Consider the following 27,396-nt stretch of genomic DNA (forward strand, 5'->3'; position numbering starts at 1 on the left):
ATCAAACTGGAGAAATTTTATCGGCAACTAATCTCTCTAGAAAACCAGATTCGTTGCTAACACAAAATCCGTGGTATTGGAGCTATATACTAAGCATCAGAGGTCTAGAAATAAGTTTTATGCCAGTTTCGTACATACAGCTGGGAATCGCTCAGTGACCATCAAACGTAGAACACTTGACACCATTATTTTTCATTGATCATCAATTTTTTTAATTTGAGTTGTAGACCACGAAATCCAGTGATCAACAAAATACAATTTTCGCTCACAAGGAAAACAACAGAGAAGCTTTCCATGAAATTACGAATCAACGAAACTAGTTTTTTGACTAATCCATGGAAGTTCATGCCCATGAAAAGTTGTGTTGAAACCACAGTATTCCCATTACTTTATGAAATTTAATTCAACCTGTGATTTTCTGGAAAATTGAAGTGGGAAAAAAAAAAAGCACGTCTTCCAAAACCTATAATGCTGTGAAGCGATACAGTTGTAGAACCGCGAGTAGTTCACATGGACAAATCGCAGATCTTGCAGTTAGATGAACAAACCACGTTACCTCTATAATTCCATGTTCTACAACCTCAATTGTCTAAATTCAACAATCTCAATTGTCTAAATTCAACAACCTCAATTGTCTAAATTCAACAATCTCAAATCTCCTTAAAATGTACATCTCCCATAACAATGCATACACAGGTAATCAATGAGGAACGACTTAATGAACTCTGAAGGAAGTTGGACTGATAAACTACACACAACTTAATGAACACTGAAGAAAGCTGGACGTACAAACTACACACAACTTAATGAACACTGAAGGAAGCTGGACGTACAAACTACACACAACTTAATGAATGCTGAAGGAAGCTGGACGTACAAACTACATACAACTCAATGAATGCTGAAGGAAGCTGGTCAAACTACACACAACTTAATGAATGCTGAAGGAAGCTGGTCAAACTACACACAACTTAATGAATGCTGAAGGAAGCTGGACAAACTACACACAACTTAATGAATGCTGAAGGAAGCTGGACAAACTACACACAACTTAATGAATGCTGAAGGAAGCTGGACAAACTACACACAACTTAATGAACACTGAAGGAAGCTGGACGTACAAACTACACACAACTTAATGAACACTGAAGGAAGCTGGACGTACAAACTACACACAACTTAATGAACACTGAAGGAAGCTGGACGTACAAACTACACACAACTTAATGAATGCTGAAGGAAGCTGGACAAACAACATACACTGACATTTTTTTTCACAGCAAGGAGCATACATGTATGACACTCAAACTGCAACAGTGTCAAGTAAGATCTGTAGCTTTCCACTAGATAGGCACACAACTGCTACAGAGTCAAGTAAGATCTGTAGCTCTCCAATAGATAGGCACACAACTACTACAGAGTCAAGCAAGATCTGTAGCTCTCCACTAGATAGGCACACAACTGCAACAGTGTCAAGTAAGATCTGATGCTCTCCACTAGATAGGCACACAACTACTAGAGTCAAGTAAGATCTGTAGCTCTCCACTAGATAGGCACACAACAAATCTCAGAGAGAAAGCAGAAGCAAAAAAATACAGAAAACTGGGATGGGCAGACAAACTGACATCATTGTACCACAGCATCATAGACAGGATAGAAATAAAAGCAGCACTTGCTGTCCATAGTTCTGGATGCTGTACTTTTCTGCAGTTATGAATTCTGTTATGAATCACACCTGCAATTCTCGTCTCCTCACAAGTCAAAGCCACAATAAAATTTGTACTAGTATGAAATTGGCTTTCAGAGCTGAAACTAAATGGACTAGTGGTGAAGAATACCCCATGTTTTCAAACTTAAAACATTGCTTGTGAAGAAACATCCACCTTTTCTCATAAAAAAACAAAACAAGAGAAGATATTGAGAATTTGTTTTTGTATTTGACAACTGAAACACTCTGGTACGCACACGGTCGGTAATAACCTGACCCATGCTGTTGTACAGAGTGAGCTCCCTTTTCAGGCGATCACTATTTGTATTACATACTAAACACAGTGTCTACATACCAAAACATGAAGCTTGGCACATAATTAACAAACAATGGCTGGGTAAGAATATCCAAAATAATATTCTGCCTTTTCCCAAATACATCATTCATATAATTTAACTACATGAATTTCCAATTTTCTTTCATTAAATATCACAATTCACATTAGCATGTTCATTATTTCTTAAAAAGTTTTGCGGTGACCATTTTAGAAATTTTGAAAGTTACAAATTCTACAGCATTATATGTATATCAGTATCAATCTGTTTTTTTTAATGTGACATAGTAACCCTATTGTTGATGCACACATACAAGGTATAACGACATAGTGATGTACCGTGACATAGCTGCCATCTCAAGTTAATCGAATGACTTATGAAATGCGACTTTTTGATTTGAACCAAAACCATACATCAAATCATTATTTCACAACGTTTAGAGTGGGAACAAGATATAATTTCACAAACACTATGAACAAAAAGTAACTTTTAAATTCTTGATCTGATATTTGCACAAACAATTTTTCTTCTTAATTTTCTCCCAAACGAAGTAAGCCATTTATTTATGTCATTATTATAGTAGGTTGTGATTAAATCATTTAAAGCAACAAAACTATGTAAACATAAATATTTTTTTTGTTTTTTACATGTTTAATATAAAATGTAGCACTTGTTGTGAAACATAAAGGTGACCACACCCCACTCAGACATCCAGGGACACACACACACCTGAGATCAGTAGTACTGTAACAATGAAAACTACTATAGACTTATCAGTTTATCTACATACACAAAATGAAATGCGGACCTATATGTCAATGTTTTTCTTTCTGAATTCAATCACACACTGTCTCTCTCCTCCTACAGCTAGGTCTGCAGGTGACTGAATGCCGAGAATGAACCCCTTCACAGCTTCCGTGTGAATTTTTGCCGAGATGAGGTGGATGGAGGGAGTGGAATGGGGCCTCTAGGGGCCTCGACCTGTGGCCGGTGTTGCCTTCAGAAGGCCGAACAATGGTCTATCAACTGTACGCCATCTACACTTATCACAGACAAACAATATTTAACTCAAGTGTAGCTTGAGGTCAACATGGGGTCATCATTTTCGCAAGTCCAGGACAAACACCTTTAACAGAAAAAGAGAACATGTGAACATTAGGTGAATCTAAAATTCAGAATGTGGCAAAAATTTCCTGACATAATCCAAATAAATATTTACTGACTCCAGATCACATTTATAAGAAGAAAAAATAAATATTTACTGACTGCAGATCACATTTATAAGTAGAAAAAATAAATATTTACTGACTGCAGATCACATTTATAAGAGGAAAAAATAAATATTTACTGACTTGCAGATCACATTTATAAGAGGAAAAAATAAATATTTACTGACTGCAGATCACATTTATAAGAAGAAAAAATAAATATTTACTGACTGCAGATCACATTTATAAGAGGAAAAAATAAATATTTACTGACTAGAGCTTTATCACAATTATAAGAAGAAAAAATATTATTGTTATGCCCAAACTACAGCTTATTCTACTTTTAATTTTGAAAGAAGAGAAAATAAAGTCGAGGGTGACGTAAACTTACAGATCCATCTGAAGCACTGGCTCCTACTTTGTCTCCTCTGTGATTCCAACACACCTCAAATATCCCCCCTGTTCCTTTATAACTATGCACCAACTGACCACTCTGTAAAACATTACTTGGTTTACAGTTTTGTGACAATCATGTAATTTTGAATAAAGTCAAACCTTGTTATCTCGAACTCGAGAAAAAACCTTCAAAATATTGGAGGATTCGAAATATCGAGGGTAAAATATTTGAAGAATAAGTAGTTGGTATTTCCGAATCACTTCCGACATATCCATGGTATTGAGATATCTGTGTTCTGAGATACTGAAGTTTAACTGTACGTATAAATACAAATGATTACTGTAACAATTTATTTCTTTTGTGAATTAATGTCGAAACAAAATAATCCTTTCCTGTGTACCAGCAAGCCAAGCCTCCTACTTCTACACATTTACACCTGATAAGATTACCACTTACCTGTACGTTCCAGATATGGACACACTTGTCGAAGGAGCCACTGGCCAGATATTTACCATCGGGACTGAAGGCCACACTGTACACCGGTTCTTGGTGTTTCGTAAGAGTGTGGAGACATCGCCCCTGTTCCACCTCCCACAACCTCACAGTCGAGTCAAATGATGCACTGAAAAGTCAAACAGGATGTAATGAAACTTACAAACCAAAACATCAGCTGCATGAGATATGGATCAAGTGATAATGGTCTTGTCTTGATGATGAGCAATCTGAAATGTTCTGTAAACCATACACATATGGTACATGTATTTCAGTATCAAACTTTTTAACACCCCCCACCCCTCCCCAATTGTGGCCAAGTGTTAATCTACTATGAACTTTTTCAATACATTGTTGGTGACAGAGGCCATATCCTTTGACCTATGACATGTAAGGCAACTTCAGAGAAGTTTTCATTAAACCAACCCATTGTGCTAATTTATATGAACATTAATGATCCAACTCTTTTGAACCAAATACACATTTCTAAGTGACAGAGATTATGCCCTTTGACCCCAAAGGCAACAAAAGCCAAGCTTTTCATCGAACAAACTCATGGTGCAAATATGAACATCTTAGGCCATTCCCTTTTCATGTTATTGTTGAGATCTAATTATAAAAACAGCTACATCAGAGAATCCCAGACACCAAGCTCCAGTGCAAATTAGAGCTATATACTCTCAATAAATGTCAAATGTTCTTTATCAATGAGTACCTACTTCCAGGAAGGAGGCATGCAAGTCATTGAAAAAAAGAATTCTTTCTGCATCGTATGTCACAGAAGTGTGATGGATCACTGTCTGCCGGCTTAATTAATGCAGTTTCTTATGCTCATTTCATGCATATACTCAGGATACCTGCAAACAATTCATGCCAGGTTTGTTTTGACACAAGATGGTTGTCATCTTTGATTGACTGTAATATTTCAACGACAAGCAATATTGCTCTAATATTTTGAGGGATTGCTCTCTATAGTTCACACTTTAGCACTAAAATACTTAAGGGCCCCTTTTGCTAAGAACGGCTAAATTAATGGTAATTTTGTTGGACAATATAAAGTCTTACCTTGACAGTATGAGAGGTACGTTGGGGTTATTTGTGCCCGGGCCTGTAGGGCTCCACTTGATTGTGTAAATTTCTTTACTGTGGGCCTGGAGATCATGTACACAGGGATCTTGCCTCATACTCCAGATCTACAAGTACAAAGCAAAAACAGTCAGGAAAAAATATCAGGCGAATATCACTCAAGATTTAACATCGCAACAAAATACCAGGCCAATATCATTCAGGATTTATCATCACATCAAAATACCAGGTCAATATCACTCGAGATTCATCATCACATTAAAATACCAGGTCAATATCACTCAAGATTTAACATCACATCAAAATACCAGGTCAATATCACTCAAGATTTAACATCACATCAAAATACCAGGTCAATATCACTCGAGATTTATCATCACATCAAAATACCAGGTCAATATTACTTGAGATTTAACATCAAAATACCAGACCAATATCACTTGAGATTTAACATCATATTGAAATACCAGGCCAATATCAATCGAGATTTAACATCAAAATACCAGGCCAATATCAATCGAGATTTAACATCACATCAAAATACCAGGCCAATATCACTCGAGATTTATCATCACATCAAAATACAAAGCCAATATCACTCAAGATTTATCATCATATCGAAACACCAGGTCAAATTTATCATCATATCGAAATACCAGGTCAATATCACTCAGGATTTATCAAGAACAACATCTTGCAGAATGTGATAAACAATTCTTACTTTCAAAGTCATGTCATCTGAGCAAGAGGCAAGTAGCTGGCCTTGAGGATCCCATTTGATGGCATTGACCTCATTCTGAAATACAGTAATGCATTAGTAGACTTATCCTGGCATCCGTATCGAAATGTGTGATTAATTTTCCACTCTACGTACTGTATGTCCCTGGAATGTTTTCATGGGGCGCTCCATCCCTAGCCTGCAAACATGGATGCACTGGTCGGTAGAACAAGAAGCAAAGGTAGCGTTACTCTGCCAATCCACATCCAATGCAGGGGCTGTTTAATCAACAAGACTGTGTTAGAATGTATTCATTATAACAATGCAGGGGCTGTTTCATCAACAAGACTGTGTTAGAATGTATTCATTATAACAATGCAGGGGCTGTTTCATCAACAAGACTGCGTTAGAATGTATTCATTATAACAATGCAGGGGCTGTTTCATCAACAAGACTGTGTTAGAATGTATTCATTATAACAATGCAGGGGCTGTTTAATCAACAAGACTGCGTTAGAATGTATTCATTATAACAATGCAGGGGCTGTTTCATCAACAAGACTGTGTTAGAATGTATTCATTATAACAATGCAGGGGCTGTTTCATCAACAAGACTGTGTTAGAATGTATTCATTATAACAATGCAGGGGTTGTTTCATCAACAAGACTGTGTTAGAATGTATTCATTATAACAATGCAGGGGCTGTTTCATCAACAAGACTGTGTTAGAATGTATTCATTATAACAAGGGTACCAGAAAGTGGACAGTAAATTCTTCTATAGCAAAACTTTTCCAAACAAATGTTACATATATTTCCTGGTAACAAGTCAAGTGATACTAACCAAACTGGTAATAAGCAATACTTACCAGAGTGAAAAGCAAATTGCTGTGTACAGTTCCCTGAGCTGGCATCCCAGATTATAGTGGTCTAAAAGCAAACAGAGAAAATTGAACAACTCCCATTTTCTGCCTTTATCAGTTGAGAAGTTCTGCATAATAACAACAAGATTTTACTGAAGCAGATTTTGATTTGCAATGTATGTACATTACATGAAACTCCTATTGGTAATACATATACATGCTATATTCTAATCACAACACAGGCTCTGCCAATAATTAAACTGCAGTGAAAGTAAGACAGTATGTACAGTAATATTTGAAATTTTTTTCCTCAATATTCTGAAATACCTTGTCCACTCCGGCACTCAGAATGTAGTTCCCCCGCTTGTTCCATTTCAGAGCAAATATCGGTCCCTTATGTTGTCCCAGCGTGTTCACTAATCTACCTGTCACACAAAAGAAATCAAAATATATTGTCTGGGCCCCAACAAAACACCTACAATTTCAATAATTCAAATAGGCCTGGCCAAAAATAAGACATAATTACATGTATAAGAGTATTTTTCTAATTTTGGAAAAAATATATATATAGTCTAATGGCTTTTACGATTTTCCCAAATTGTTTGCAAATTTTTCACTTTTAATGATAAAAATCTATTGTCTACTGTGTTTAAAATGTTTCACAAATTTTGTTAAGGTCTTACATTATCATAGAGGCTCATTTTAGAGCTTATCATTTGTTTTGTAAACAAAGATTGTGGTATGTTATTGTTTATGAAATTTTCAAAAGAAATGGAGTTTGATCTAGGTTTATTATATCACCTTTCAAGTATTCTTAAGGTAAAATGTGTCATCTAAAAGTTTAATTTTTAATTGAGCAAAATTAAGATGCTTTAAAATTATAAAATTAACATTTCATTGGTTTGTTTGTAAACATAAAGACTCAAGTCTTTGTTTACATACCACAGTTTGTGGCTTAAATATTGTTTATTATTCTTGCATTCATAAGGTCAAAATTTTGGCTGTCAACATTAAATGAGTTATATTTTCAATGTTTAACATCAAAAATGAGAAATATATTTTACAAAAAAAAAAAAAAAACGTGAACCAATCCCTTTAAGAAGGAATGGTTTAATTTTTCTAATTTACAGGTTTCACATTTCAAGTATCTGGCATAAGCAAACAATATATAAACATATCTGTATCTTAAATGTCACAAAAATATACCAGTGTTCCAGCTAAGCATTTTGCAGTGTCCTGCCCTTTTCCAACTCAGATGCTGTCCTGCCCTTTTCAAATGTTTAGTGCCATAAACGCTTTTTGAAATAGGCCAATAGCCTTAGTGCTGTTTTGCTTCAGGGTTTAATTTAAAATTATAAACTCATATAGTGTTTATTGTACTGTGAATCTCCACGAATGTGTTGGCTATAATATTCTCATGAAAGTCACTACAAACTAATACAAAGGACAGATAACTCTTGTCACTGTATACTCCTCACTGTATGAAACTATCATAAGGACAGATAACTCTTGCCATTGTAATGAAATGGGGAATACTTTACAACCAAATACATTAGTAATAGTAAACTGTTTATATCATAAGTTACATGGTATCATTTATCTGCCAACTTATGAGTTCATTTACATATTGCAAATTTCAGTTAACAGGTAGGGGTTTGGAATCTGTAGAGCCAAGATTTAGCAACAACAGAATGAGAGGCCTCTAAAATCTCATTCTTTGCAACAAATACCATGTGAGATCATATTAAAATGAACATTTCCACTATGTGAGGCAAAACTTTAGTGATGTTTCTTTCAATCCTCTATCAGCAGTATTCTATTATATTCAACTTTATGACAAATGGGATGATTTCAACATCTCGTCAACTTCCCATATTTATGTAGCAATATTTCTTATCACCTGCATATGTGTTTACATCTCTCAACTGATTCGATATGCAAGAGCTTGTTCTGCATATGGTCAAACAAGTTGAAGGTGCAGGGGTTCCAACAGCCTCATTTAAAATCAGAATTTCGCAAATTCTATGGTCGTTATAACGATCTAGTTTGACAATACTACCTATCATTGGGTCAAATGCTATCTGACGTGTTTCATACCGATTGTTAGGCCGTTCTTGGGACACTGATTTTGACTACGGATAACTCTGTTTACCTGATCAAGATATAGGGCTCACTGCGGGTATGATCGGTCGATAGGGGATGCTTACTCCTCCTAGGCACCTTATCCTACCTCTGGTATATCCAGGGGTCTGTGTTTGCCCAACTATCTATTTTATATTGCTTAAAGGAGTTATGAGATTGATCACTGTTCGATATTTTTGCCTTTCATTATGAGAACGTAAACAAGTAGGGAAAAATTGAGAAGAAATTTTTTTCCTTCCCCATGCACTCAGATTCCTGCTAAATTCAATCTTCTGCACCTACTCTCTGTTTGATAGCAATAGAGTTCATTTAAAATTCTATAGATAAAGTTAAATAAGCCCTCAATTTTTCAAAGTATGTATTCGAACAAAAGTAAGATGTAAATAAAGCATTTATGCATTCAATTTTGATTATCAACGATTTTACTACTGTTTGTAATTATCGATTGTAGAACGGTAAATGTGTCCATTTTTGGGGTTGGTGCCTTGCCCTTTCAAACTATTAGCTGGAACACTGAATGTGATAATTGTATAAATACCACAGCTGCAGCTGTGTATTTTACCTTCTGTGCTCCATATTCTGGCATACCCATCATACGATCCTGTAGCCAACAGAGTTCCTTCACACTGTCAAAATACGTCAAATATCAATCTGGTATCCAAGGTTACAATTACATGCAATCAACGCATGTGGGCATTTTACAAATGAAAATGTACGGTAGTCTCTTTTTGATTAAATGGCAATTCACACACGAAGGCATGTAAATACCATATTATCAATGTTTTCCCTTGATTTCACAAAGAATTAATCATACATATTAACTGTTTCATCACCATATACGTCATTCCAAGAGGAATCCGTGCAAGTCTTTCTCTTTAATCTTATATATACTTTGTACCACAAGTGCCAATATTAACAACACAAATATCAATCCTTAAAATGAAAATCAACACCTGTCTGTGTTAGCCTGCGATTGTCAAATAATAAGGATGATCACTTAAAAGATTTAGCCTATACCTCACTCCCATAAAAAAGAATACTGCTTTTAATTGAAATAATCATACTATTATCTATTCAACAGATAAGCAAAGCCTGACATACAGAGAGATTTTTTAGATGCAGAATTACAACTCTTTCTAAATAAGTTGATCTGTAACATTAGTTTTATAAACCATAGTTCTCAATGTATCCTTGCCCCCAAAGCTAATAGTGGGCATTCCCCTCCCATCACAATGTGTTAAGATTACTACCTTTGGTTGACATAAGTTACCATCGGCAAATTTTTTTACCATTGGTACGACAGTAGTACCAATGTTTGCCAATAAAATTTACCGATGGTAAACATTTCTGCAGACAACTTAAAGCTCTATTATCGTTGGTAATTCTGTTTATGACGTAATCGAAAATGGCGGGCATTGCCAATACACTGAACGCAACAGATTCTGTATCACATCTTTCCCCCTCTAATCTTCGTAGACATCAACTGCAATCTGACTAAAGTACAGACCTATATTATTATATAATAATATAGGTCTGTACTTTAGTCAGATTGCATCAACTGAAGACAATTTCAGACATGTTGCTATAAACATGTCCCGGCACCGACTGAAATGGGTTTTAAAACCATCAAGCGTATGTCATATGGTATAGTAATCTCCCACTCTAACCATTTCGCTCGATGATCTATATATACTCATAAGATGGAGAGAAAAAAAATTGCAAGAGAAAGTAATTAACAGTACTTAAAAACATTTCTAACCACATCAAATTTATAGTACCCAGCACATCTGAATGAGATGATCACTTATCGGTACATGTCAAATATCAAAAGTCTACCGCAAAAAACAAAACAGTAACAGCCCGGACACAGTCAGTAGCAGGTAATGATACAAATTATTCTCTTGATGTCTTCAAATATCTTGATCACCTCTTCCTTTGTTTTGTTTACATGAAGTATTCCCGCAAAAATATACCTCATGCGTATGTAAATGATGTTAACTCGTTCGTTGTTTATTTATTTAAACAAAGCAAATAAAGAATTCATTCATTTCAGATATATTTTTGTCAGAATTCTGTTAAAATATTAGAACTTTAAAAAATCACCATATCATTTATTTCCATGGAAAGCTAAATGCAATATATCAAAGTCCTTATTCACCTAAACCCTCACCCTCTTCATATTCATGCCCGATTAAAAAATAAAATAAAAATATTATTTCGATATACTTCATAAGACGTTCACTATTATTGTTTAGCTAAGATTTTAATATATCATACATAACTTCATTAACCATGTTAACAAATCTTAAAACTCAATGAAAGACATGCAGCATCTCATCTTCTCCCAACTGTATTCGGTTGAATACCTGCTAGGTCGATGCCCGATTCTAAAATATTTTCACATTCTTTCACAAACAATGTGTGCGTTCCATTGACATTATTAAAAAATTTATGTGCACCTGCAATGATTTCATACACTGCCAGTCAAACTATATTCAGTTGCGTTTGAGTTAAGGTGGTAGTGAAGCAGTGAATCCACAGAACGAACCCAATGCCAGGGAGTAGCTCGCTACGTGAGTCAACTCAAAAAATTGTGCCTTATCATTATTTTTTGCAGGTTTTACTAATCATAGTAATGCACCAAACAGAGCAAAGATTAGCAAAAATATATCTAACACTGAACCGATTTAGAATTCAGTTTACTGATCGATACAAAGATGAACAAAAATATATCTAACACTGAACCGATTTAGAATTCAGTTTAGTGTTGGATACATTCTTACCATAGTTTCTAGCCTTTCACAAGTTTGGCCTGTAGAAAATCTTGTCAACCTGTCACACCCGAGTACTTTTCCCTCAACCTACACACTGCACATGATAACTTTCAGTCAGGAAGTTCATTCCTATGACTGACTGATACCTTAACACCCATGATGTCATTTTTACCCCATATATATGTACAATCCTTGTCTACCTACTAACACTAAACCCCTTTACTATGCATCGTGCATACAGTTACCTGTGTTTATTACTTATACAGATATTGTACGTACGTTCCAGTCTAGAGAAGTGACGTCTTTGTTACTCGGGACTTCCGTTCCACCCTTCTGAATACAGTGTCGTAGAACTAGCTGGTTCGCACTGTAACAGCTGTTGTCATTCATGTTCCAAATCCTAGCAGTTGAGTCCCCTGACCTGTTGGAAAGTAAAAGTGAAAGGAAAACTTCATAAACGCAGTTTACTCCATTCATATTTATCTCTTTTGTATAAATAATTGCTTGTGTAAAATAAACCTCAAACCGGTTTCTTACTGTTTCTTTGTTTCAGAATTTCTGTTAACTTGAAGTTGCTTGTATTGGAATATAACTTGTATTGAAATATCATATGTATTGAAATATCACCATTGTCGGAAACCCACGGTTGATTTCGCTTTGTTCCCCTCTCCATGACCCGTGGGTCAATTCATTCCTACTCGTTCGTTCTCATGAATAATTAACGAGGCAATTTGATTGGCTGCTCATAGTATACCCTGAGCGAATTTGTCCAATCAACAAGACGCTTTCAGCCCAATTTCGGTATACAATTATTGTGATAGCAAAGTTATGTTAATGCTACCTTTAAAAACAGAAGAGTTCCATTACTATAACGATTACTTTGATTGGACAGTATTTTTAAATATTTAAATATTCATTCATGAGAACGAGTGATTAGGAATGAATTGACCCACGGGTGATGGAGAGAGGAACGAAGCGTAATCAACTGTGGGTTTCCGATGATGAAATATCACTTGTTTTAAGTAATTTTATAAAGTGATAGTGTATTGTTGTTTTAACAGCTGTATTGAAGTCTCGTTTCGACAACTTATTTTTAAAGAATGAGTTCATCTGTAGACAAAATAATTGAAGCAGCAAAACCACTGTTAACAATTGTCTCACACATCCCAAGATTAACAGCTCACAGCCTGTGAAACTGAGACCCTCCAATGCTATGTAAATCTTGTAACCAATAGATCAAAGAATCATACACACTGTGAAATAATATCACAGGTAATTTCTGAGAAAATAAACATTTTGACGAAAAACTTGAATTCCACATAATATTAAACATGCTATTGATTGGCTGCACAAATTCTAGATTTCAGTCCCTCCTGCCCCCAAGTGTGTTTTCAGAAAGCAGGTTTTATTACCATGACAACCAATCCCCAGGGTGAGGATGTGGCACCCTCTGATGATGAGAAAGGACAACTTGCCCTTTGTTTGGGAGACTTAATAAGAAATTGCATAGTAATTATCTTCATTTTAGTTGATTGAAATCCTCAATTGTTTACCTCTCTTTGTCACAGAAAGGACAAAACACATCCATTTCAAAATAGAAAGTCTTTCGACATCATTGTCAAATGAATTTGAAAACAAAAAACTGACAAAGAATGACGAACAGTATCTTCCGAGTCTTGCTTACCCTGAAGCCAGCAAGTCATTTGTAGGATTCCAAGCACAAATGAAGACCTCGGACTCGTGTCCTCGGAGAACTGTGGCTTTGTTTGTAGGAATTTCCTGCCCGCCATCAACTTCCATGGCATCTGTGTGATTAGCTGCAATGGGAACATTGATTGATTGACTGGGCTCTACATTAATATAAATTCAATATTTTCTCTCTAAATTTTGAGACAATACTGTTAGAGTGAACTAAGAACTGTAGTACTCTAGTATATCTCAATTTCTCCCAGAGAGCTACACTTCTGCAGCTATAAGAACTCCAGACTTCATAAATTTCACAATTCTGAAAAAGGCTTCTCTTCTTATTATTTCTTTTGCTTGATGTTAAGGAATCAAGAAGAAATATTTTAAAGAACACATTTCCAAGGTCTACGACAACTCATCGATATGACAAGTCACAGAATGGACATCTCATAGATACGACAATTTATTGACACTCATCGAAACTAGTCAAAAAAATTACAGGAATGACAATTTTGTTTGTTTTTTACTTACTCATTTTAAACACAATAATCAATTTATAATAAGAAATTTTATGTGCCGAGCCCTAAATGTATCTTAGTTTCCATTTTCTACCCTTGAAGAAAGTGAAGATACTATAGTATAAATTTTGTTTCTTGTAATTTCCCTCTTGTGGGAAAGATTGATCTCTTCAACACACACGAGAGAACTTACAACCATATCTGTTTTTGGCCTCTTCTACATCTCCTTTAAGAGAGGAAATAAAGAAGTAGGGACAGTTTCTACAGTCATTTGGCCCAGAAAATAGATGATTTCAGTGGGAGTCCCAAAATCTGGCATTCAAATAAGGAATATATAAGCAAATTCAAACTACGTTTAATTTGATCCAAAATTGCTTTGTGTTGTATGACAGGAGCGTTAAGTTGGCATAAAATTGCCAAAAATGCAAAAATCAATGAAAATTTTCATAAATTCTAGGTTTTTTCCTTTCAGAAAACATACAGCCCATGCATTGAGCAAATTTATATTCAAACACATTTTTCATCTTCTCTTAATACACAATATATATTAATTTCATTTTGCTCGATGGATGGGCACACCGTTTCCTAAGCAATAATCTGGATGAAATTTAACAGTTATCAAGCTCTTTCTGAAAAAGGCGAGAAAAACTCTTATTCATGATGTAATAATGCTATAAAATAAGAAATAACTTTTATTTAAGTTGAGATACTATACTTGGCATATATTTAAAACACAGATCAAGCTTGATTCAAGACTCCTTTAAATCAGAGAATTTTTGGAGGCCTTTTTATGTACACAATCGTACCTTTTTCTTTGCAAATGTCGAGGTGCGATACACTGACAACACATGAGAAGGTATATATCACCCTTCTAAAAAAAAAATGTGCGTGAACAGTGATGAATAGTGTCAAAATCTTTTTTCTCTCTCTTTATTATCTTATCATTATTCAATATAAGTGACGTCGATGAGTTGTCGTCATCCATGACGTGTCGCGTCGGTGAGTTCTACCATCAGTGAGTTGTTGTTTGATGAGTTGTCCAGTATTAACATCTCCACTATACCAACCAGTAAGTCCTACCCTGACATCAAAACCTCTGACCTAGGAGCCATGATTTTCCAGTTTTGGTAGAGACATCCTTTCTCATCATGAATACACACAGTTTGTCTGCTTACTGAATAAGGATGGAGATTTTTTTTTTATTTAAAAATTACAATTTAAAAAAATGTTTTCACCCTCCCCAGGCCCCAGTGGTACTAGGACCATGAAGTTCCCCATACCTCAAAGACACTCTATATGTTAAAAATTGGATGAAAAATGACACTGTTGTTGATTGTGTTCTAAAGTATATACACAAAAGATGACAATAAACTACTCCTAATTGCAATAGTATATGAGAGCTACTGTTCAAAGGATATGAATTCTCTTTATTATCACCTAACTTTGTATAAGTTAAAGTCTGTAACAAAAATGCTATTTCACATATTTAAATTCAAACAGTTTTATATTCTATGAACACTTTATGTCATGATTTATTCTCATTTTACGGATGGATGCATCAGTTAAATCACCCTCCCAAAACACAATTCATTATGATTTAGTGTTTCAAACAGTAATGACCCTACCTTCCTTTAGTATAGCAAAAAATTTCCACTGAGTAAAATTATTTGAAATAGACTATATATTTGCATACTATGCAGGGCTTAACAATACAATTGAAACAGACTATAATATTTCATCCAATCTTTCGCAAGAGTTTCACTAACGCGACATATCATGAAACAGACTATATTTACTGTTAGAAGAATCTGCCCCATGTGTAGGTGTCACAACCAGTTCAACAACCTGCCATCCCCATATCTGATTTTCACTTGGACTCATCTGAGCATAAACCGCCAACAACCTAAGCCCCCCCATGGAAACATAATAATGGAATGCGCTTTATGGAGAAATTGGAAATTTGCCAATGGTAATCTGTTATTCTGAAATACCTCAGTGCATCTGAACTTTTCATCATGTTTACGATATATTTAGGCATGATTAAAATAGATCAAGTGTTATTAGCGGGAAGTTGTTCGCCAGATCCGCACAGGAATTTAGGGTAATTTGTTGCCACACGTTTTTTCTCTTCTGGGTTGTAGCCAAGAAAGATCTAAAGAGATAATTTTACTAAACGAATGAATTGAATTACGAAACCTTTCACACAGGGGTCTAAGGTTCAATCCTGAGATATGCTTGTAAACCTTTTACCATCCACACATAATACTGCCAAGGTCATAATTGCTAACTTCATTACAAATGGTAGCTCATGCATCAGAGGTTTAATATATTGTAACTAGTAATTTCGGTGAAAAGAATGATTGACATTTTGACGAATGTTGATTCTGTCATGTTCCCTAGGACAAATCTACTTCATTATCTGTGACATCCTTGTCGGATCAATACTAGTAAGGCCACACGGATTCGGCCCATATCAAAGCCTATATTTCTTCCTGCTTGTTTGATGAATATTGGAGACAGGAGTTGCATCAGTACAATCATCTGCTAGGTCAGGCAATATTGATTTTGTTTTCTTTGTGTGAAGGACGTGTCTGAACACTGACGTCAATAGTGATCTTTAATAGCTTATTCCTGAACCCACTCTCCTTACAGACGCGGGAAGCTACCAGCAATCTACAAACTTCCCTGCATGTCTGTGGGGGGAGGGGGTCACTATAGGGTTAACGGTTGTAATAGAGTACATTGCTCTCTTTACATTGTTTACTTATTCCCGGCCTCGTATTTTATCCTCTCCTTTTCGCTCACGTTTGATTTATCTTTTAAATCAACATACAACAAATTTTTCGCCTAGGTCAACAGTTTCATGTGGACTGTTCCAGTATAATTGCTTTGCTGTTACCCCCTACAGAATGAACTGGGCCTTATGCAGGTTTGTCGAATGTTATCAAAGGCTTGGACTGGATGGATTTATTATGACTCGTTTAGCTGCCAGGCTGGCAAATCAATACACCACAAATAACTGACCTTCACATTGCCTACATTGATTAAAAAGAAACCCACAAGGCATAAAGCGCAATAAAGAGCAACGTTTTCCTGTGTGTCATTCAGTGTGGATAGAGCTGAACGAAGTCATGTGCCCCATTATGTGGGCTGATTTATGGAGCTTCCACAGACAGATTCACATGCTGATGCTTGTGTTTCTGCAAACTAGGTCACAATTAAAATCGTGGGCTGACTACATAATGACACTATATAATATCTCGGCCATTCGGAAGTGTGTGTACTAAATCATACCCCATTAATCTTCCGTGTCATACCCTGACAGGCTAACTGTGATATGACTGCTCAGTTATTTAATTTTTTACCGATTTCTCCAGGCGTGGCTTCTTCCCCATTGGTACTAGCTGGTGGCTCCGTCTTGATCTTTGGTGCAGGCTGTGCAGCTTGTTTCTTCGATTCCACCACGTCTGGCATCACAGCATCAATCAGGGTCAAAGCTTCAATGTTCTTGGCCTGGGCCCCATCCTAACAAAATAAACACACCACTGTCAAATTCTGTCTTTTTTACTTGGATGATAAAATACACGGTTTCCATTAACCCCCTCCCCCCTCTTCACATTCACAGGAAGTTACAGAATCTGAAAACAAGGATCCTTTCATGAAACAACTACAACAAGCATCAGCATCTCCAAGCTTGCCATATTTGAAGCAAAGGGAATTCCAATAAAGAAACCCAACTTTTGATTGGTTGAGCTATTTTTAACTTGTTTTTCTACTGTAACTATCATGACTAAAAAACTCACTGGTAGCTGCATGCAGCCTGTTTTTCTTAATTTTTAATAAAATTATAGCAAATTTTACCATTACCCGAAGAAATAAGTTTTTCTGTGGTACATACAATTGGACAATAACTACGTATAAATTAGTTCACAAATGCTCTGTAGCCATTCATGTCATTATTTTAAACCATAATTTAGCCAAATAAATACCAATATAAGCAAATAATAATAATTTAAAAATACAACTCATTACAGTATCATATTCCTCACTGGTATAACGGGTCCTTGGGTATTTTATCCCCCCCCCCCCCTTAATTTACAGAATTTACTTTTAATTAATACAACTCATTGTGGTGCACAGAATTTCAGTGTACAACATCTTTCTAGTTCACCACCATTACTAGAACCATCAACCCCCTTGATTAAGGAAGTATGCAAAAAAAAAATTCTTTAGTCGTGTTTCCAACATTTTTACTTTCTGTCAATGAACAAATCCGATTTAATCTGAGAGGTTATTCTCTCTTTTGACAATTTCCCTTTCAACAGGATCTTTACCTTCACAATCAGATTTTATTTGTTTCTAGTCCTAATTTCTGTCACATTTTAAAATCTTGACTTTTCAATTAAAATTTGTTGACTTCTTCCATATTTGAAACTGAATATCAAGAATACCAAGAGATATGCAACTTCCATTAGTGTCTTCAGTAAGTGTTTTGGTAATTGATTCACCAAAGCTGGTTGTGTATATACTTTTACATTAGGGAAAACTTCATCCTGGTATACCTCAATACCAGAGTCACAACTACAGCCTAGCCTTGTCACCGACTGTTTGCCTAAAGACTTCAATACCAGAGACACCACTACAGCCTAGCCTTGTTGCCGACTGTTTGCCTAAGGAATCAGACTGGCTGTAATAATCTCTGTCTACCAAGCTTAAAAATTTTAACTATATGTCAATTTCATTAAGTAGAATATCAGCATTGTATTGTTAGAATTATTTCAACAGCACAAGACGTGTATGTGAAACATTGATCATTATTGATATGTAAAACACATTGACCATGAAAAAGTCCAGTATACACGAAACACATTGACCGTGACAAAGTCCAGTGCATATATATATATTTTTTTTTTACGTTGACCTGTCTTTGATCTTGACCTTTCATCCACTTTCATATTGTCCAACATTGAAGTCAAAACGGACAGAAACAAAAACAATCTGCCTCTCGGTATGACTAGGCCATGAAAATGCTGTATTAATATGCATATCACACAGTTAACCACTTATATTCTTTTGCCTCCATTTTTAATAAAAATGTCCAAGTTTTTCAACAATGGACTTTGTAGTTTTCACACAAAGGACTGTAGGTTTTCAGTTGATATCCTTGGTAATTTAATCTTTTACATGAAATGCTTTGCATGTAGTCACATTGCCCTGACACTGGCCGACAGTAAAAGAGCTTCAGATTATTCAAACGTCCCAGCAATTAAATCAAATGATTGGTACATGAAGTGTATACTAGAAGTGAAAAGTTGTTTTTTCTTCACTTAATCTCTGAGGATAAGGGAAAGAACTCATTTCAAACTGTGAATAAATATACTGTAACTGTGTCACTTCTCAGTTCACTTTCTATACTGGATCACTTGGTAGTAAAATCTCGATTGGATAAAGATAATAACTATTTTCTTTGTTATCTTGTATTTCTTCACCTCTTTTTCAATCAAAATCGGGATTCTGTGACAACTAATTAGTACATTCTGTTAGAGGTCGACATTAAAAGTGTATGGCAGAAAGGGGCCTTTAATAGTCCTAGTAACTACTCTCAGCGCTACATTGTTCTGAGAATGCCGACTCAGATGATATTCTATTTCCAAGTTTAAATAAACATCAGTTTGTTTTGAAAGGGCACACTTATTTTGATAACCTAAATATTAATATGTATGGCATAGAAAAATGACTCAGTACATAGCAAAATATTGGGATACTTGCATTCATTGTATCATGAGGTAAGTATTTAGTTTCAAGATAAACAAAGCTTTACAGTAACAGTACATCAGAACCTGAACTTCACCCCTTTAAGCTAGATCTTACTGATCCAATAGTCCAATGGGCTAGTTTAGAATTTATATGTAGGGCACATACATATCAAAATCAATGTTATCCAAATTGAGCAATTAGTTCCCAATGAATTGATTTTGCCCACCCCAGAATTGCCTGTATGCAGCTGAATTCAAGAAGACACAAGCAATTTCATACTGATTACTCCTCTCTCTCCACTTTCTGTCAGCCTTGTCGCTTGACTAATTACTCTTCTCTCTCTCTGCTTTCAGTCAGCCTTGTTTATGGTTTGACCAATTATCTTCTCTCTCTCCACTTTCTGTCAGCCTTGTGGCTTGACTAATTACTCTTCTCTCTCTCCGCTTTCTGTCAGCCTTGTGGCTTGACTAATTACTCGTCTCTCTCTCCGCTTTCTGTCAGCCTTGTGGCTTGACCAATTACTCTTCTCTCTCTCCGCTTTCTGTCAGCCTTGTGGTTTGACTAATTACTCTTCTTTCTCTCCGCTTTCTGTCAGCCTTGTGGCTTGACTAATTACTCCCCTCTCTCTCTGCTTTCAGTCAGCCTTGTTTATGGTTTGACCAATTACTCTTCTCTCTCTCTGCTTTCTGTCAGCCTTGTGGCTTGACTAATTACTCCTCTCTCTCTCTGCTTTCAGTCAGCCTTGTTTATGGTTTGACCAATTACTCTTCTCTCTCTCCGCTTTCTGTCAGCCTTGTGGCTTGACCAATTACTCTTTTCTCTCTCCGCTTTCTGTCAGCCTTGTGGCTTGACTAATTACTCTTTTCTCTCTCCGCTTTCTGTCAGCCTTGTGGCTTGACTAATTACTCCTCTCTCTCTCTGCTTTCAGTCAGCCTTGTTTATGGTTTGACCAATTACTCTTCTCTCTCTCCACTTTCTGTCAGCCTTGTGGCTTGACTAATTACTCCTCTCTCTCTCTGCTTTCAGTCAGCCTTGTTTATGGTTTGACCAATTACTCTTCTCTCTCTCCGCTTTCTGTCAGCCTTGTGGCTTGACTAATTACTCCTCTCTCTCTCTGCTTTCAGTCAGCCTTGTTTATGGTTTGACCAATTACTCTTCTCTCTCTCCAATTTCTGTCAGCCTTGTTTATGGCTTGACCACTTACTCTTCTCTCTCTCCACTTTCTGTCAGCCTTGTGGCTTGACCAATTACTCTTCTCTCTCTCCACTTTCTGTCAGCCTTGTCACTTGACCAATTACTCTTCTCTCTCTCCGCTTTCTGTCAGCCTTGTCGCTTGACCAATTACTCTTCTCTCTCTCCACTTTCTGTCAGCCTTGTCCCTTGACCAATTACTCTTCTCTCTCTCCGCTTTCTGTCACCCTTGTCGCTTGACCAGCTGCTTGTTTCCCCTGAACAATCAAGTTTCTAACAGTATTTAAAAAAACAATTCTGAAGTATGATGATGAATTTTTGTCAAAAAGTTGTAAAATAAATTTGATTATATTTAAAGATGACCATCTAGTTTGTATATCTGTTATAGCAGGATATATACACCCAAGGTACCCTCAGCCATGCTTCCACTGTATATCCCCGATAAATTTCAGAGATGGGGCGATTACATTGTAAATGTAATTGATTACGATTACTTTGAAAATCTTTGATTACAATTACGATTACACATATTTTGAAAGTAATTGATTACAATTACTGTGAAAAGTAATCATGATTACATGCTTTTGAACAAGAAAAACAACAAATATTTACTGGTTTTATTAATAAGATACATTATATAATCCACAGAAAAGATGAAAGATGCTAATTAACAATAGAGCACAGTATAGTGAACTACTAATTAGGAGTGAGCTCATACTCATTAAGTAACATGAGATCAATGAGATGTACAGTAAATGATACAGGGTATACTAGTTCAGATTATTAAGTTTAATTTAAACAGATTTAGACCTTAGTTGCTATTGAATACATGCAAATACTGTAAGTATAATATCATATAGATATGGATAAATCTTATGATGGCACACATAACATACATAAGCTCTAACTGTTATCTATTAAATAATTATTTTAATATAAATATAAAGTAATCATTGTAATCATTATTGTAATCATAAATTATGATTACTTTGCCAAAGTAATTGATTACGATTACTATTACGATTACCCCATCTCTGCCGATAATACAAAGAGCCCACACATTTATTCCCTGTCTGTATACCGCGATTCTACCACACATTTATTCCCTGTCTGTATACAGCGATTCTACCACACACTTATTCCCTGTCTGTATACAGTGATTCTACCACACATTTATTCCCTGTCTGTATACAGCGATTGTACCACACATTTATCAGCGATTCTACCACACATTTATTCCCTGTATGTATACAGTATTTCTACCACACATTTATTCCCTGTCTGTATACAGCGATTCTACCACACATTTATTCCCTGTATGTATACAGCGATTCTACCACATATTTATTCCCTGTCTGTATACAGCGATTCTACCACACATTTATTCCCTGTCTGTATACCGCGATTCTACCACACATTTATTCCCTGTCTGTATACAGCGATTCTACCACACATTTATTCCCTGTATGTATACAGCGATTCTACCACACATTTATTCCCTGTCTGTATACAGCGATTCTACCACACATTTATTCCCTGTATGTATGTACAGAGATACTACCAAGGACTATTTGTGCAAGAGAGACTTTTCAACTTGACATGAAAGCTTATATACTTTATACAAAAAATATGTTTTATCTCAAATTATAGATATATAAATTTTTATGCTGATAGAAAGCTCAAGTGAGCTTTCCTTGATCATCCATTGCCCGTTGTCTGTCCGTCTATCTGTAGACTTTTCATACTTTTGATTTTTCTCCAGAACCACTGAGCCAAATTCAACCAAACTTGATACAAATCATCCTTGGGTGAAGGGGAATAAAGTTTTTTTTAAATGAAGGGCCATGCTCCCTTCAAAGGGGAGATAATCACAAAAATGCAAAATTAGGGTGGGGCCAGTTCTCAAGAACCACTGGGCCAGAAAAGCTGAAATTTACATGAAAGCTTCTTGACATAGAGCAGATTCTAGTTTCTTAAAATCATGACCCCAAGGGTAGGATGGGGCCACAATAGGGGATCAAAGTTTTACATGCAAATATGTAGAGAAAATCTTCAGATATGGGCCAAGGTGACTCAGGTAAGCGATGTTGCCCATGGGCCTTTTGTTTAATATCATCTGTTGTCAAGTAATGTTTTTGTTGCTAGATATTCCTGGAGATTTCTGATTTTTACTCCCACAAGGAAACTTTTTTCCAAATATTTCTTGGCCAATCAGACCTGAGTATTATGAAAATCCCCACCCCCATTACATCCATTGTTTTCATATCCCCATAATACCAACACGCTAGAGAAAACTACATTGAAACAGCATAGGTTGTGAATGTTTGCAATCTTTTTTATCGTGCTACCTGATGGGTTTTGTGTTATAAGAGAGTGCTGCACTGGGACTGCATAGGTATTTTCTGATACGGAGAGTTTGCATGTTTTGTTTTGACAGGAGACAATTCGGTCATGGCAGACAGGACTGCCTACATTAATCAGTACAAAGAAATAAAAAAAAAAAAATCAGCAAGGCAATCCTCCAGTGGTAGACAAGGACTTAACATTATGCAACTCAAATTGATTAGAGCTGCCTCAGATATCCTAGACCCATAAATTCAGCTTGTGAAAGGTCAAATAATTGATCTTCTTTCAGATGTGAAATGCCATCACTGGTGTTTTACCCACTACAACAGATGAACAGGGTCGCATTTGTATTATCAAACAGATGTGACAGGGCATGTCAGATAGATCAGGCTTGGTAAAGTATGGGTGGAGTTAAGAAAGGTCAAAGGCCAACATTCTACCACTTATTTACACTAAAACAGCCGTTATCACTAACCAATCCACAGGTTATCTAACCAGGACTTTTTCATGTGCTAGGGGGGGTCTTATCTTGGTGAACTCTCTGTGCTACCATATCATATTTTTCAAATGCTATCTCTCTATGACATCTTCTGTAATAATAAATAGTCTACACTTCTAAGTTAAACTATTCAGAGATAATAACAAAAGGGCATTCACAAAATAATGTACACAGAAGTTCATGTTGACTAACACGACTGAATCCTAGCAAATCTATAACAACTGTTGCAAAATAGATATATAGGTCAAGATATGTGTTATTATCAATTCTATTACTTTCTCAATTTGAATATCCTCACCTTTTCTATGTAGGTTCTTGAGTCAAGGATGTTATTGTACAGTACATAAAGAATGGAGGAAATCTGAACCCATAATAAATTCAAACTTTGCAGTAAACGACCATCTACTCTTGACTACTTTGTGAATTATACTAGTATATGATTTTGAACTAGTGGTGTTGACTTGATACAACACACACAAAAACTTAAGAAACAGTACTGGACCCCAATGTCTTTCTCCACAGTAAACAATACCCAGTAAATTAAACTTAAGAAAAAGTACTAGACCCCAATGTCTTTTTTCACAGTAAACAATACCCAGTAAATACACATAAACCATTTCAAATCTGGTTTATGAAACCTGTGGAATTGAATAATCTGGCTTGAATTTCTCGAAAAAATCTCAAACTTAAGTTTGAATTTTCTTCTATTTGATCAGTCAAAATTTGAGTAAAATCTCAGACTTAAGTCCAAGTTTTGACTTAAGTTCTTTTTGAGAAATCCAGGCCAGGCCCCGAGAACTTTTCTAATCACTTCCCAGTTGCTAGATACAGTAAAGACACACTTAAACAGCGGACCATTGGGGATGAACTGTACTTTAATTACTTAAAAACACACCCATAAATACTCACATAACTTCCTGGTTTGAACAAAATTATTGAGGTTACACAACTCTTTACTGTAACAATGAATTGATTTTCTTTCTCAATGTTGAAATTGGTATACATGTAGCATAGGTTTGCGTAACACATTTTGTCTTATATCTTCGCATTTAGTACAGTCATAGATGAAATGTCATTCATCTTCTACTACAGATGTGCAAAAAGGACAACTTGAATGTTGAAAATCTTTCGGTTTACAAGGTTTTGAATATCTACCAGTTTAAATCTCTATTAAAAGGGCATGAAGAAATTCAAAATTTTGTAAATTTGACTGCATAACTTTATTAATTGGGAATTTCTGAAACTCATGTATTTCATAGTCTTTCCTCATTTAACTAAAGAAAAGAAGTACAGTTCACCAGACTTTTATATCAATTCATATTCTGGACTTAGTTATTGATCTTTTTAATAAAAAAAATCGTGTGAACAATTACGAAATGTAGATTTCAAAATGTCTAATGACTTCACTTTTAGTTTCTCTTTTAAAGCTATACCTTTGTCTTTTACTTTTAGTTTCTCTTTTAAAGCTATGCTTTTGACTTTTACTTTTAGTTTCTCTTTTAAAGCTATGCCTTTGTCTTTTACTTTTAGTTTCTCTTTTAAAGCTATGTCCTTGTCTTTTACTTTTAGTTTCTCTTTTAAAGCTATGTCCTTGTCTTTTACTTTTAGTTTCTCTTTTAAAGCTATGTCCTTGTCTTTTACTTTCTCTTTTAAGGCTATGCCTTTGTCTTTTACTTTTAGTTTCTCTTTTAAAGCTATGCCTTGTCTTTGCCAGTTATCCTCACAACCAACATTGATAATCTTCCTGTCGTGTAACTGCTTTTGAGAATTTCATTTGTAACATGATTTCTAGTCGTAATATCATTTAGTCTCTTGTAATCATCAAACGCAGCTGTAAGCATCTGTCAAGAGAAGCATTCGCAAGATATTGAGTGGACAACACTTGTTCTTAGAACAGCTGCAAACCAACATGACCCCCTTTTTCAAATACCCCAGGGTTTGACATTTACTTTTTTGAGCACTAGACCAGTCGGGCTACTTCAAATGATATTTAATAGACCTGACCTTACATCCACTAGCCCTGACCAACTTTCCAGAAAAAAAAACCCTGGGGATTTCTTCATATATAAATACCTAATTTAAATGAAGTTTGAAATAAAAAGAATTGAATAGTCTCTAAAAAAAAAAAAAGTCTCGTATTTCAATTTGATGATTTTATTTTCAATTAAACGCATTTTCTGTTTCTTTAAATTCTATCCGGCGCAGAAATTCATTAAGTCCATTTGCTAAAATAAAATGACCTCTACCGTTTTATTTTTTTCTATTTCATAAGCCCTGCTTTGTTTCATCCCAACCTTTTCCTTTTTTTTTCTGTTCAACGTGAACCAGTCCCTTTAACATTCAAAGTATTTGAATAAATGTCCTAAAACATCAATTCCGACAGTGACTAATATAGTAGAACTGAAAATAAAGATTATGTCATCAATCGGTTCAAAATTGCTCGCAAACTCTTAACAGGTATTGAGGGAGTTAAGAATAAAATATCTTATGGTTTAAAGTAAAGTTTTTTATTCATCTTTTCAACACGACCAGTCGGACTAGTTTATCGACATTTTACCCGACCGGACCTATCATTTAGTAGACTCGGTCGGTCGGACGTGCCTTAGTGTCAAACCCTGTACCCTTTTTCTATAAAAACAAAACGATAAATTGTGCTACAGTGCATTAAACTTTATGTTTTTGTACTTAAAAATTTAATCTCCAAAACATAAGCAACACAGTTAGTTCGGTTCCATAATCAGTGAGAATTAATACCCCCCCCCCCCACCCCCCAATAAAAATATCTTTCCTTCAGCCGACATCAACATTACTCAAATATACATTTACATTCAATAAATAAAGGTGCTCTTGATGATTGGTCAAAATGAAATATACCAGGATTGAAAAAATTGAAAACAATCACATTCGTCCTAGCATAACATGTTATTAAATCCAAAATGGAAGAACCTCCATGACCCCCCCCCCCCCCTCCTCCTTATCTATTAACACTAAAAATCAGTAAAAGTATAAGAGAACTATACTAGGAGTATAGGCAGTTTTTGAAATTGCACACAAGTTACAGGGTTTGAAACTAACTTGAAAACTTTGGTAGCCATGTAGGCTACTGAACCTTACAAAATTTATAGGGACCCACATCAAAATTTAGTCCCCCACTGACTACAACAGAACACCTTTTATTTGAAAAGTATTTTCATGTTTTCTTTTGTTATGCTGTTTGGTTTATATGACATGCAACCCGCAACAAACAATCGGGACCGTGTGACATTTCATGGCATTACAGAAATGAGTATCACGGTGAATATGATAAGACAAAAAGATAACGGAAGTAAGATCTTCAATATTAGCTAAAAAAAAATAAATTTTCATACAAAATGTCATGTAAATCAATAAACATTATAAAGAATTGTGTTCTTTTTGGGAAAATATATCAAACCAAATAAATGAATTGACACCATTTTGTGGGCGCTCACCTCTCCTATGCTGATCTCAGCCTCAGTGTACTGTAGACCCTTCATTATGATATTCAGAAGAGCAGCTGGGGGCACCAAGGCTCCATTGATGTTGGACTGGCTGATGTGGCTCTCAATTCCAAAGGTGTATGCAGAGTGCACAAAGCCTACAATGTTTGTTAAATGATATACTCAAATGCTTCTTCAGTGACAGACAGTTGAACAATAT

The 27,396-nt window shown here is 35.5% G+C and overlaps 1 protein-coding gene across 2 annotated transcripts in view; it reads right to left on the reverse strand.

Moving 5' to 3' along the window:
* Positions 1 to 1,913: 1,913 nt before the first annotated feature.
* Positions 1,914 to 27,396, reverse strand: part of LOC125658218 (F-box-like/WD repeat-containing protein TBL1XR1) — a 33,948-nt gene continuing 8,465 nt past the window's right edge. For both annotated transcript variants that reach the window (XM_048889381.2, XM_048889382.2), the window contains 13 exons: positions 27,189 to 27,334; positions 17,291 to 17,450; positions 13,406 to 13,538; positions 12,001 to 12,142; positions 9,510 to 9,573; positions 7,133 to 7,230; positions 6,812 to 6,872; positions 6,101 to 6,222; positions 5,948 to 6,022; positions 5,206 to 5,333; positions 4,105 to 4,270; positions 3,643 to 3,744; positions 1,914 to 3,169 (listed from right to left, as the gene is read on the reverse strand). In XM_048889381.2, coding sequence (XP_048745338.1) covers positions 3,143 to 3,169; positions 3,643 to 3,744; positions 4,105 to 4,270; positions 5,206 to 5,333; positions 5,948 to 6,022; positions 6,101 to 6,222; positions 6,812 to 6,872; positions 7,133 to 7,230; positions 9,510 to 9,573; positions 12,001 to 12,142; positions 13,406 to 13,538; positions 17,291 to 17,450; positions 27,189 to 27,334 — 1,424 coding nt within the window. In that variant the 3' untranslated portion in view covers positions 1,914 to 3,142. The remainder of the gene's footprint in view (positions 3,170 to 3,642; positions 3,745 to 4,104; positions 4,271 to 5,205; positions 5,334 to 5,947; positions 6,023 to 6,100; positions 6,223 to 6,811; positions 6,873 to 7,132; positions 7,231 to 9,509; positions 9,574 to 12,000; positions 12,143 to 13,405; positions 13,539 to 17,290; positions 17,451 to 27,188; positions 27,335 to 27,396) is intronic.

The sequence above is a fragment of the Ostrea edulis genome, chromosome 9, assembly GCF_947568905.1.
Source record: "Ostrea edulis chromosome 9, xbOstEdul1.1, whole genome shotgun sequence".
NCBI classification, from domain to species: domain Eukaryota; kingdom Metazoa; phylum Mollusca; class Bivalvia; order Ostreida; family Ostreidae; genus Ostrea; species Ostrea edulis.